Source organism: Orbicella franksi, chromosome 1, assembly GCF_964199315.1.
Source record: "Orbicella franksi chromosome 1, jaOrbFran1.1, whole genome shotgun sequence".
NCBI lineage: Eukaryota > Metazoa > Cnidaria > Anthozoa > Scleractinia > Merulinidae > Orbicella > Orbicella franksi.
Window position 1 is genome coordinate 20610847 of NC_138145.1, and position 14093 is coordinate 20624939.

The following is a 14093-nucleotide window of genomic DNA, read 5'->3' on the forward strand; positions in this document are numbered from 1 at the left end:
GTATGGGTCGTAAATTAAAACAAGAATTCAAAAAAACTGAAACCCAAAGATCAAATTTGTAAACAAGACGTAGTTTAGTGATAAGTTAATAAAGATGGTGAATTTTAAGCTCGGTAATGAAATGTGAAGGTGAATTAATCAACATGACACGAGCGTGGGACAAAGAAAAATTCTGAGTCCCCGACAGGAATCGAACCCATGGCCTCCCGAACACCGGGCGGGCGCTCTATCCACTGAGTTACGAGAACTCATGGAGAGCAAGGTCATTTAACTGAGTTCATATATGACAGGTGTCCTGCATACTGCTAGGATCAACACTATCGAAGTCATCGTGAGTAGTGATAAGTTAACAAAGGTGTTGATCCTAGCAGTATGCAGGACACCTGTCATATATGAACTCAGTTAAATGACCTTGCTCTCCATGACTTCTCGTAGCTCAGTAGATAGATCGCGCCCGCCCGGTGTTCGGGAGGTCGTGGGTTCCATTCCTGTCGGGGACTCAGAATTTTTCTTTGTCCCACGCTCGTGTCATGTTGATTAATTCACCTTCACAAGACGTAGTTTATTTCTCCACTGCCACCTTTCTATGAACAGCTGCCTAGCGCCCTTAGCAGTCAATCAGCGTGACGTCGACACTTCCAGTTAACGAAATTACCACAGTTGATTTCTCAACAATTTCTCAATACTTTCTTAATACAAGAATCGCATCGATTGTACTGATGAAATATTTTGTGGTGACTCAAATTCGTGATGAAAGGAAAGCACTTTTAATTCTTATCACTGCTGCTTCAGTTAAAACGCTGGCACAGCATAGATTAACTGAATACTCCAAGGGCCTATTGTTACCTCTCCGCCAGCGGGGCTCCATACCTTACACCAACCCTGACAAAAACAAAACTAATCGGTAAGGAAACTGTCCTTTAATTACAATGAGTTAGTATGTATGAGCTTCTTTTCTGGACAACAATAGCGTCTTGTTTACACAGCAGATTCTTATTCGAGTCCTGCTGGCGGATGTCATGTTTTCGTAAAATGGAGTAAACCTTCGTTTAGCCAAAAGCCGCGTGTAATAACAAAAATCCAAATTATGCTCGACTATAACTATTGTAATCGTAATTATGTCGCAAAATTTTTTTCCCGGACCCCGGTGAGTTACAATTATGCCGTAAAAAATTTTTTCCCGGACCCCGGTGAGTCAATTGTGCCGTAAAAATTTTTCCGGGACCCCCGTGAAGTGCGATAATAGTAATGGAAACCATGTAGAACATTAAAATAGCTTGAAATTTTGTAGTTTTAACTTAATAAATGGACAATAGTAGCTCTAAAAAAGGAGATAACTGTTATGTTGCAAAATGGCACTATTATGCCGCCAAAAAAGCACTATTATGCCGGCAAATGCACTATTATGCCGGCATTATGCTCGATGCTCCACATATAGTATTATGCTCGAAATTATGCCGGCATAATGTGTCAACCCCTAGAATGCGCGGGGAAATTATCGGATTCTTTATCATAAAACAAATAAAGAAGCCTCGACTGCGCTCTGTTCTGTTGTAAAGCACTTAGGAAGCGGTAGAGCACTCAAGAAGTGGGAAAAAGCACTCGACTTCGTCTCGTGTTTTCCCCTACACTTCTTTCGTGCTCTACCGCTTCCTGCGTGCTTTACAACAGAACAGAGCACAGTCGAGGCTTCTTTATTTGTTAATTCGATCAACCAAAACTGGCAAAGTCCGCGAGTGAAGTTTTGAGCCTTTACACTACGTTTAATAAGATCGCTCAGATTTTCTTACCTTTCACAACTGAAAAAAAATCACAAATGAAGCATGAAAGAACAGAGGGTCAACAGCCAATATTTGGGAAGAAAAAAACATCGAATTGTGGACTCACAGGCAGTGCTCTCAGCACTATTAAATAGCCTAAGTGTGGTCACTGGTCAGGTCATTATTTGATGAAATGACCTCACGATAACTTCTTAATGACGTTATGATAATTTTTTGACTTTATCTTAACCGTGGTTACTCGTGATCACTCGCGGTCACTCGTGGTCACTCGTGGTCATTCGTGGTCACTCTTGGTCACTCGTAAGTACTTTTAGACCCTATCGACCGAGAACTCGGTATTCTACAAAAGCCGCTTTCTCAAAGGTGCGACGGTAGCTAACCACAGACAATTATGAAAATTAGTTCGAGCTACACACCTATCCCCGCGTATGGGTCGTAAATTAAAACAAAAATTCAAAAAAACTGAAACCCAAAGATCAAAATTTGTAAACAAGACGTAGTTTATTTCTCCACTGCCACCTTTCTATGAACAGCTACCTAGCGCCCTTAGCAGTCAATCAGCGTGACGTCAACACTTCCAGTTAACGAAATTGCCACAGTTGATTTCTCAATAATTTCTCAATACTTTCTTAATACAAGAATCGCATCGATTGTACTGTTGAAATATTTTGTGGTGACTCAAATTCGTGATGAAAGGAAAGCACTTTTAATTCTTATCACTGCTGCTTCAGTTAAAACGCTGGCACAGCAAAGATTAACTGAATACTCCAAGAGCCTATTGTTACCTCTCCGCCAGCGGGGACTCATACCTTAAACCAACCCTGACAAAAACAAAACTAATCAGTAAGGAAACTGTCCATTAATTACAATGAGTTAGAATGTATGAGCTTCTTTTCTGGACAACAATAGCGTCTTGTTTACACAGCAGATTCTTATTCGAGTCCTGCTGGCGGATCTCGTGTTTTCGTAAAATGGAGTAAACCTTCGTTTAGCCAAAAGCCGCGTGTAATAACAAAGGGGTGAGAGAGAAGGTAGAAGAGCTAACTTAACAGCTTAAGTTGTTCAAAACCATGTTCTTTCTCGACGCCGGCCTGGTGGCTTTCAGTTTAATACATGATCATTACTTATCAAAAGTAGTCTGCCACATATCTGGCATATTATAGTGTTGAATCGATCCGTATATCTCAATTCATGGTTACTTTAAACAGAAATGAACTTCAAAAAATGCGGTTTTCAAAAACGCCTTCATGCTGTGGATAATTTGTTAGTAGAAGGTGGATACGTCTCAATGATTTTGATTGGCAGCTTCACAGTTAGCTTGCCGTGCTTTGAGCGCTTGTTACAGTGACCTTGATTTTTATTCACTAAAAATTCGAAGTCAGGCAAAACGAACGCGAAGCAGGTTCTTCGATAACAAGATGACGCGCTGCAAGTCAATGAGCTTCCTTTCTCTCTTGACTCTCCTGCTATGGCTATCGTCGGCGGAAGCATCACATTTTCGTTTTGGCAGTATAGAATGGGCTCCGACTCCGGGCTCCAGCAGCAACACGGTAGAGTACTACACCCAACTTCACACCAGCCACTAATTATAAGTAGATAGGCAAAGCCCGTAATGATCATTTAGAATCTAGTAAAAATGGGATCACTTCATAGAGATACTTTGAACGATTGCTGCTCATTTGTTACAACTTTTCTAGCAGCAACTTACTAGTTCGCTACTCGCGAATGCTCTTGGATGCTATAGAGAAGCAAATAACCATTTTCCACGACCCTTGTACAAATGCCACTTGAGGTACTTGTATAATCACTGCAACTGCGCGTCGTTTTGTACTCGCAATGAATTACTTTTTATAGTCTGAATCGCTTCCTTGTTAAACTACATAAATACTGCGATAGCAGATGGGTGTGGAAGTTTGAAGCTGACTATTTTCAGCAGATTGCGGCTTGTTTAATGAGCGATTCACATGTACGGCGGAATACTGTTATATTAAATTGATTATTGGTCGGACGCAGTTTTTTTCAAAACACTTTAGAAGCTGCCTGTGCAAATCCTTTTGGCAGAGGCATTGATAGTTCCCTATAAAGCTTATAGTTTGACAAGTTTAATTCATTCATTAGTAGTTCAAGTTTCCATATAACGCGCGCTTTGATTGGCTGAAGCAGCGTGCTTTATCAGGGAACAGAGCACGGGTTGATGACAGTAAGCTGACTTTCAAATTTTTGCCTCGGAATTTTGACAAATTTGGCCCAAATTAAACATCCTCTGTGATTCAGACAAACGCAATGGAAACGAGCTCTATGTCTACAGTAAATATGGCTCACGGAGACCATTGCTAGCAACAGTAGTGTGAAAACTGTACTAAAATGACAAGTTTTGCTGGATTCCCGCCGACAAAACCCGTAGCGAAATAAACAAATTCTCAAACTAATCAGTATTTCGATAAAAGGCATTATATTTGTTACGAAGGCGGAAATTATACTTAAGAAGTAAAACAATGACAGAAAACAACAATTGAGCTGTCTCTGCTTATGATGAGAAGCTTTATTTTCGTAAAAATGCTCAATTGCTTAAAACAACACTTACATGCAGTGTAGTAACGGTCGCTCGTTCTCTGGTCTTCTCAGCGAAGTGAACCGACGTGCGGTCAGCTCAAAGCTTGCTCTAGATATTTTCCTCTGTGGTCGGAGTAGAACCAGTGGGAGCAGTTTAGTCTGTCTAACTTTTACGCTAGTTCGGGCAATCTTGCTGCAAGCCGAAAGCTTAAATAACTGTAGCTCCTTTCAAATTCAGCTCAGCATTTCGCATTTTTATCTGCAAGCTTTGAACTCCTGGCTCAGTAATTTTCACTGGAAAAGTGCACGGTTTCATGAGCCACAATACGGCCGGATTTCTATGGACTACAAACCTTTGCCTGCCTTTAGATTCTTATTTGAAAATTGACTAAAAAGCCAACTTTGAAGACATCGTTCTTCTCTCGAAAGCCGCTCGAAACCACTCGAAACTGAAAGCTTAGCTGAAGTTCAGTTTGTAATTGACAGCTGTCGCTTCGTTAGCCAATCAAATTATTTGAACAATTCTAACAAGGATTGTGATTGGCTTATTTTAGCGTGCTTTATCACAGAACAGAGCACTGCTGACGCCACTTTTACTCGTTTGGAAAATAAAGTTTGGTTTGAAAATTCAGCCGAATGCGCTAGGGGATGACACATTATGCTCCTAAAATCGAGCATTATGCTTTTTGGCACTGCCCCCAAAACGGACTATTATGCTCCAAATTATGCTCGACTATAACTATTGTAATCGTAATTATGCCGCAAAATTTTTTTCCCGGACCCCGGTGAGTTACAATTATGCCGTAAAAAATTTTTTCCCGGACCCCGGTGAGTCAATTGTGCCGTAAAAATTTTTTCCGGGACCCCCGTGAAGTGCGATAATAGTAATGGAAACCATGTAGAACATTAAAATAGCTTGAAATTTTGTAGTTTTAACTTAATAAATGGACAATAGTAGCTCTAAAAAAGGAGATAACTGTTATGTTGCAAAATGGCACTATTATGCCGCCAAAAAAGCACTATTATGCCGGCAAATGCACTATTATGCCGGCATTATGCTCGATGCTCCACATATAGTATTATGCTCGAAATTATGCCGGCATAATGTGTCAACCCCTAGAATGCGCGGGGAAATTATCGGATTCTTTATCATAAAACAAATAAAGAAGCCTCGACTGCGCTCTGTTCTGTTGTAAAGCACTTAGGAAGCGGTAGAGCACTCAAGAAGTGGGAAAAAGCACTCGACTTCGTCTCGTGTTTTCCCCTACACTTCTTTCGTGCTCTACCGCTTCCTGCGTGCTTTACAACAGAACAGAGCACAGTCGAGGCTTCTTTATTTGTTAATTCGATCAACCAAAACTGGCAAAGTCCGCGAGTGAAGTTTTGAGCCTTTACACTACGTTTAATAAGATCGCTCGGATTTTCTTACTTTTCACAACTGAAAAAAGATCACAAATGAAGCATGAAAGAGCAGAAGGTCAACAGCCAATATTTGGAAAGAAAAAAAAAATCGAATTCTGAACTCACAGGCAGTGCTCTCAGCACTATTAAATAGCCTAAGTGTGGTCACTGGTCAGGTCATTATTTGATGAAATGACCTCACAATTACTTCTTAATGACGTTATGATAATTTTTTGACTTTATCTTAACCGTGGTTACTCGTGGTCACTCGCGGTCACTCGTGATCATTTGTGGTCATTTGTGGTCACTCGTGGTCACTCGTAAGTACTTTTAGACCCTATCGACCGAGAACTCGGTATTCTACAAAAGCCGCTTTCTCAAAGGTGCGACGGTAGCTAACCACAGACAATTATGAAAATTAGTTCGAGCTACACACCTATCCCCGCGTATGGGTCGTAAATTAAAACAAGAATTCAAAAAAACTGAAACCCAAAGATCAAATTTGTAAACAAGACGTAGTTTATTTCTCCACTGCCACCTTTCTATGAACAGCTACCTAGCGCCCTTAGCAGTCAATCAGCGTGACGTCAACACTTCCAGTTAACGAAATTGCCACAGTTGATTTCTCAATAATTTCTCAATACTTTCTTAATACAAGAATCGCATCGATTGTACTGTTGAAATATTTTGTGGTGACTCAAATTCGTGATGAAAGGAAAGCACTTTTAATTCTTATCACTGCTACTTCAGTTAAAACGCTGGCACAGCAAAGATTAACTGAATACTCCAAGAGCCTATTGTTACCTCTCCGCCAGCGGGGACTCATACCTTAAACCAACCCTGACAAAAACAAAACTAATCAGTAAGGAAACTGTCCATTAATTACAATGAGTTAGAATGTATGAGCTTCTTTACTGGACAACAATAGCGTCTTGTTTACACAGCAGATTCTTATTCGAGTCCTGCTGGCGGATCTCGTGTTTTCGTAAAATGGAGTAAACCTTCGTTTAACCAAAAGCCGCGCGTAATAACAAAGGGGTGAGAGAGAAGATAGAAGAGCTAACTTAACAGCTTAAGTTGTTCAAAACCATGTTCTTTCTCGACGCCGGCCTGGTGGCTTTCAGTTTAATATCATTACTTATCAAAAGTAGTCTGCCACATATCTGGCATATTATAGTGTTGAATCGATCCGTATATCTCAATTCATGGTTACTTTAAACAGAAATGAACTTCAAAAAATGCAGTTTTCAAAAACGCCTTCACGCTGTGGATAATTTGTTAGTAGAAGGTGGATACGTCTCAATGATTTTGATTGGCAGCTTCACAGTTAGCTTGCCGTGCTTTGAGCGCTTGTTACAGTGACCTTGATTTTTATTCACTAAGAATTCGAAGTCAGGCAAAACGAACGAGAAGCAGGTTCTTCGATAACAAGATGACGCGCTGCAAGTCAGTGAGCTTCCTTTCTCTCCTGACTCTCCTGCTATGGCTATCGTCGGCGGAAGCATCACATTTTCGTTTTGGCAGTATAGAATGGGCTCCGACTCCGGGCTTCAGCAGCAACACGGTAGAGTACTACACCCAACTTCACACCAGCCACTAATTATAAGTAGATAGGCAAAGCCCGTAATGATCATTTAGAATCTAGTAAAAATGGGATCACTTCATAGAGATACTTTGAACGATTGCTGCTCATTTGTTACAACGTTTCTAGCAGCAACTTACTAGTTCGCTACTCGCGAGTGCTCTTGGATGCTATAGAGAAGCAAATAACCATTTTCCACGACCCTTGTACAAATGCCACTTGAGGTACTTGTATAATCACTGCAACTGCGCGTCGTTTTGTACTCGCAATGAATTACTTTTTATAGTCTGAATCGCTTCCTTGTTAAACTACATAAATACTGCGATAGCAGATGGGTGTGGAAGTTTGAAGCTGACTATTTTCAGCAGTTTGCGGCTTGTTTAATGAGCGATTCACATGTACGGCGGAATGCTGTTATATTAAATTGATTATTGGTCGGACGCAGTTTGTTTCAAAAACACTTTAGAAGCTGCCTGTGCAAATCCTTCTGGCAGAGGCATTGATACAAAGTATGAGCTTTTAGCAAGTTTTGGGTCGATAACTAGGCAGGTGAAACTACAATGGGCTGAATCATGATTTTTGCTGCGCTATTTTCAGAGAATTTTGTGATCGATGTCTGCTTTGTGCCACACATCTTTCTTTCAACAAAATGTGAAGTTTGTATGCGCCAAAAATCAGTATTACTTTGCCGGAAGCAAGTATTGAACTGCGATCGACAGAGTTCTCTTTGATTTAAATTGCTGAGGCTTCCTTCCTTCCTTTAAATTCCCTCCGTCCTTTGAGTTTCTTCAATAGCTAACATATTTAATTTTCCATCATGCATGGAGTCTGATTCAATTCAAGGTTTAGCATGCCTTTTTCAATAAGCTCTCTCGCATCCCTTTTTACTGGCGTCTGTAGCCGTCCTCAGTACATGTGGCAGGGCATTTTACAGACTACTCCCTTAGCCAGGGTGTAGGTTCAACAGAGTGGCTGGAGGCCGCTCAAAAAAAAATCTTACTCTATATTAAGCAGCCGCTAAGTCTCGTATGCTATTGCGCCTTTCTCTGCTCGCCTCTTAAGGACAAGTACATTCATTGTTTCATATTTCCTTATGTGCCCGTACGGGCTAACCCCTTTTTAATGCATTCGGTATGCTAAAAGTTGCTCACCTAAGGTATACAATTTTTCCTGGTTTGTTCTCACTCTGTCGCTGGACTGGTATTTTTTTGAGTCAAAGATATTTTCCCCTCTGTCCATGGCGCTCCCGGAGCATCCTAGCAACGCATTTTCTGAAGATAAGCTCGTTTTCCCCTTCTCAAGTATAATCGTCGCCGACATAGAGTCACATCCTTCATTGCTTTGACCATTTTTGCAGTTTTAACTGAAAGAAAGCGGAAGGCCGTATCTACATGTATAAGACTCGAGTTTCGTGAGAAGACCGTCGTGGCTGCAGGGTACTCACTACTCGTGACAGTGGAATTTCAACATTCGCGGTACTAGTTTGAAGGTCTTGAAGTCATGGAACTGCTGTACTTTTAATTGCCAGGAGAGATTTTGGCAGCGAGTGTAATTGAACGAGTGTTTTACTATTTTCAACTTGAAAAATTTAGTGATAATACACTGTTCGTGGCTAGTCTTACGTAACTCGTTTCGTTTCGGTCAAGGGACTCATCAGAGACCTTTCTGCTTGGCAAAGCAGATGCCCAACGATGTTTAAACTCGTTGGACATCGCGCTCAAAGTCCCGTTCGCTAACAAAATGATGACGGCAATCTCACCTTATATCGCATAAGGATTCCCGACCGCACAGATTCAAGAGTAAAAATTGAAAATAAAGTTGACAGTACTTGCGATAATACATTGTTCCCCTGAAATAGCCATAAATTAGCGCTTTTGTGAAAAGTAAATGTTTCCAAAGGATCATTCCGAAGTTTGTACGATGCCAATTCTCGACACTTAGCATATAAATACGCCCACAAGTCTCTCCCGAACGCACAATTAACGAGAGTAAAAATTAATCGAAACTTTGTAAAAACTACGATTTACTTTTGCAGATGAACTCTTTTTCCCATGCACGTTACAAATATATATGTCACAAAATCAATTTCAAGTTTTTCAGAGATAAGTGTCTTTACGCGGCCAGCCTTTGCAAAGGGCGTGCTGCCCCCAAATATTCCACTTGACCATAAATGAATCAACGTCACTAAAGATCAACTAATTAACTGCAGTCAGGCAGTAAAATGCATCCCGCTATCAAGAGAAAGAACTCTATTCATGATGCGCTCTGGAAAGATCTTTGCCATTAGTTCATAGTAGTCTTAATATCACTTGATGTTAGTCATATTTCACAAATAAGATTAAGACCAGCTGATAAGATCACTGATAGAACCCTAGATATTTTCTTCAGACTGTACATGTCACCAAATTCCAACGAAAAATGCCGCTCTGCTCACCCGTTTAATTTGGATTTTCAATGCCTCTGCAACCGCAAAATGTTATCTATTAGCATTGCAGATATTTTCGTTATTATACTTAGCCAACTGTGTCCATTTCTTGGAAAGATTGTTCGCATTCCTGATAATCATCCATATTAACAAGTTATTTGTAGACGCGACTTAATCTAACATAAGTTAGTCTCTTTTTGCTCGCCTCGTGTCATGGTTTAATATCAATACTGTCACCTTGGCTGTAAAGTAGACTGTAGAGTTTACGTTGTCTGAAATGACACGAGTATTGTATTGAAGGATTGCGCGAATTGCACGCGCTACCAAGTACTGTTGCAACAACAAGTAGGTCTTTTTACTTTGCCCAGCTGTTTAATTTTAAGTTTTGGTGCCACTGCAACTGCACAATTGTATATAACAATTATTTCAAATATGTTCCTCTTCACACGCAGCTGACTGTGGCCATTTCTTGGAAACTGAGCACGTTTGTCAGCCCTTGTGATAATTTATGCAAGTTAATAAGCCATCTCTAGGAGGGATGCGAAAACAAGCGTGTTTCCTATCACGTTTGAATACTTGACTCTGGCTTTGCACTAAAGTAGGCTAAAGGAAGGGGGTGGGGGAGTGAATAGATTCAAGGATCGACGGATTAGACCTTGAAAAGCCAAAGTGATAAAGTGATAAATTTGACGGATTTGGGGATCAGCTGCGAATTTTGGCCGTTTTCTAGTTCGCGTTGATCCATGACATTGTTCAAGTTGACATGTTGGTGTTCTCTATTTTTCGGTCTTTTTCATTAAAATTGGTTTGAATGTCATTTTTCTCCCAAAAAAAATTCAGCAACTTACAATACATTTACACTGAACCGGTTAAGCATTGCAGCATTCATGGTAAAATCAACACAGAAAGGTCTGCATTTTATTGCATTAAAACTAGGGCACAAAATAATCTGGATTCAAATTTGGAAAAACGATAGTGTCGGATCGACTGATTGCCCTAACACTAGCACGGATGGGCGGTTAAGCCTACCCCCATTTACCCCCCTCTAGAGTGCTTATTTTAGAAGCGCGAGTAATTGATTGAATCACTATATATGGATTACTAGCCTGCACTCAAGCACTCTTGCAAGTCATGTAGACCTTTCCACAAATATCATGTAAAATCGCCTAAAGATCTTTCTGGAATTTATCAAAATGATTTCTAAGTATCACAAAACAATTTCTAAATATCTCGAGAAACCCTCTAAATATCTCTTATTTTTATTTCAAAATAGGTCAATTTTGTATTACATAGACAAACATTTTCAAATATTTCTTGAAAACAGTAGTACAAGAGTAGTAAGAGTTGGGGAGCATCTGCCATTTGGAAAATTGCTGCTTTAGCACTTTTAGTAATATGGAATTAATGGGAAATCGATAATCTGGATTGTTTCTGTTATAGAACTGAGTATTGCCTCAAGAAAACAGCGAGGAAAACCCAGGGCTCAGCCAAAAATGCAATTAATATTTCTAAACATCTCTAAAATCTCTAAATATCTTTATGTTTTCTAAATATCTCGGAAACTTCTAAATATTCTCAAAAATATTCGGATATTTGTGGAAAGGCCTAGGAACACAAATAGTGCGGGAATTGAGCTTCTTTCTCTTTATTTGAGAATTTCCGGAAGGATAATTAGATGACCTTTTTAAACCGACCGTCAGTTTATTGCGTTGGTCTCGGTTATCTTTGCACTTTGGTAGAAGAATATTAAAAATTACAGTGAGTGAAGCTTAATGACTAGTCTCGAGGGGAACAGCGAATTTTGTTTCCCGAGAATCTCCATGAGATTCGGGGGAAACAAAATTCACTGTTTCCATAGGGACCAGTCATTAAGTGATTTGTTATATAGCAAAACAAATTCCCGCAAACCAAAATAAATTCTTCCCCGCTGAGATTCCAGCGACAACATCTGGCCACCTTCAACTGCACGCTCTTATCATGTGTAACAGCGGTCAACATTTCGCGGGTAACGGTGAACTTTTTCCCGTTTTACGTCATAGGTCTCGCAATGCTGTCATGACATTTGGCGGTAAACAGTTTCATTGTTAGATGCCATGTGACCATGAACTAGCCAATGAATGGACGCGCTGTAGCTGGAAAAACGCCAGCTATAAAACAATAAATATTAGCCTTTTAGTACACTCAAGAGATTATCAAAGTGATCTCTTGTTACACCCCGATAAGTATGCTCAAATTCCCTGCACCTTATTTGTCAACTGTATCATAGTTTTAGATCAATGAACGAATTTTCTCTCAACGAGCTGATAAAAGATAATTCTAAATTATTTCGGGTTATAATCCATCTAATATTTATCTCGCGTGCGATTGGTCTAAACGCGTCATCTGACTGAGTATGCCCCAGCTAAAACTGGGAAGTATGCGAGTATATTTGCCAATTTTCGGATTTCGCGTGTTGCGAAAAATATTGGAAGGACAATAAAAACAATAGCCTCTATTTGACTTTAAAAATCTGCTCAAATATTTGTCCCTGGACACTATTTGTTCCTAGAAGCTCACAGTTCACTTCTATTCACTTTCTTTGTTCGCGAACAAATATCAGAGCATAATTTCTTTCCAAATGAAGGTTATTTGTTCATTTACTTTGTTTAACTAATTTAATTGTTGTCAATTTCCTGTATTGTTATTAGGTCACTTTTACCTTTCGTTTGGCTTTTCGAAGATCGTTCTCCTTGTCATACTACTGCGACGAGGATACGAAAAGTCAGGGAGTCCTTATTGGAAATGGAGGTTCATGGACAACAACCTGCAGCGACGCTTCCAATCCACAGTGTAATTATAACAGCATATACCTTGCAGATACTGGATTTTATTGTACTGACTTCAGTAGCAATGAAGATTGGTCCATGGGTGAAAACAGTTTCAGTTATACTTTTCCATCATACAACTTGGTGTGGATTGTGAGGTATGTCCTCTTATTGTGTGGGGATTTCGGCAATACCATCAACAAACAAAACCATTATTGGGATAGTGTAAAATGAAATATCAGAGGTCATATCTATAAGCTTGGTTCAAGTTTTGTTTCAGCCCCAAAGTGACATCAGTTTGGTAAAGATTAATCCAGGTAAGTTAAGGCTACAATGAACGAGCTACAGTATCGGACATTCAAACAGACGAAAATAAGTTGAAAAATTGAAGTCGCAGCAGGCTGACCGGTTGGTTATTTACAAAGTGTAACCGAGGAGTTGAACTCAGGGGTACTGTGAACATATCACGCCCGTGGCAAGAAGGGAGGCTTGAACCCGAGATTTCCTGATTAGAAAACCAGCGGCCCCAAAACCACGCTTCTCAGGAGTGATATGTTAAGTGAAAATGGCGGCTCAACAGCCACAGGCCAGAATAAAAAAAATAATCGCTTTTTCAGAACTAGCTCTCTTTTAGAAAATTATCCAGAGACACACAATGCTCCTTTGGCCACTTCACCGGCACTTCTCTAGTTTAATTTAATTTCGCACTTGTTTTCTTACTCAGTTTGTACTTCTGTTAACCGAAAATGTTGGTTCTTTTGGGTGACTGAAAATGGGTCTGAATATAACGAACTTCATCTTGTTATGAGGCAGGAAGTAAAAATTTAAAACGAAACCAGCACTGAGCAGTATCAGAATACCTATTTTCAACACTTAAAAGGTATTCAAGCCATCCCAGCAGGTTTAAAAAAAAGATGTGATTTGGTTTTGATCTACAGATTCACAATGCTTTGCTCCTTTGGCCACTTCACAGACACTTTTCTAGTTTAATTTAATTTGGCATTTGTTTTCTTGCTCAATTTGTACTTCTTTTAACGGAAAATGCTGGTTTTAAAGGACCCTCCTGAAAACCACCTCTCGGTGATTGGAGGCCTCCTCTAATAATATTAGTTCATTGTTATTTTTTATTACTATTATTATTTAGATACACGAGCTGCTGTTGGATTTCTTCTTTGTCTCGGTATGGGGATAGTTCATGGCTTGTTTCTGGGGAAATTGACCTCACCCCGCGATCAGATAATGGAAAAATTAACTCATCCCCGGTAACAAGGAGCCTGGCCATCTACCGCTTTCAAGAGGGTTGCCCCAAAGAAATTCGCATCCCCGTTGAAGATCCCGATGGAGATACGGTAAAATGTCGTTGGGCAAGCGTCGAAGAGTCCTCGATAGCAAACGATAGTTTCCCTTATGGTTTACTTGAAGAGGTAATTCTTTAAACTATTAGACTACTTCAGTTTGGGAAAGGTTGATCTAGAGGGCCCACTGCCTGATATATTAACAGCACGACATAAAACGGAAAGTGTATGGTGTTTAAAATAAGAAAATAA

The 14093-nt window shown here is 39.9% G+C and overlaps 1 protein-coding gene across 1 annotated transcript in view; it reads left to right on the plus strand.

The window, feature by feature from the left end:
• Positions 1-2787: 2787 nt before the first annotated feature.
• LOC145485848 (uncharacterized) overlaps positions 2788-14093 on the plus strand; it is a 30599-nt gene continuing 19293 nt past the window's right edge. The window contains exons 1-3 of the mRNA XM_081464533.1: positions 2788-3331; positions 12430-12704; positions 13691-13970. Coding sequence (XP_081320659.1) covers positions 3200-3331; positions 12430-12704; positions 13691-13970 — 687 coding nt within the window. The 5' untranslated portion in view covers positions 2788-3199. The remainder of the gene's footprint in view (positions 3332-12429; positions 12705-13690; positions 13971-14093) is intronic.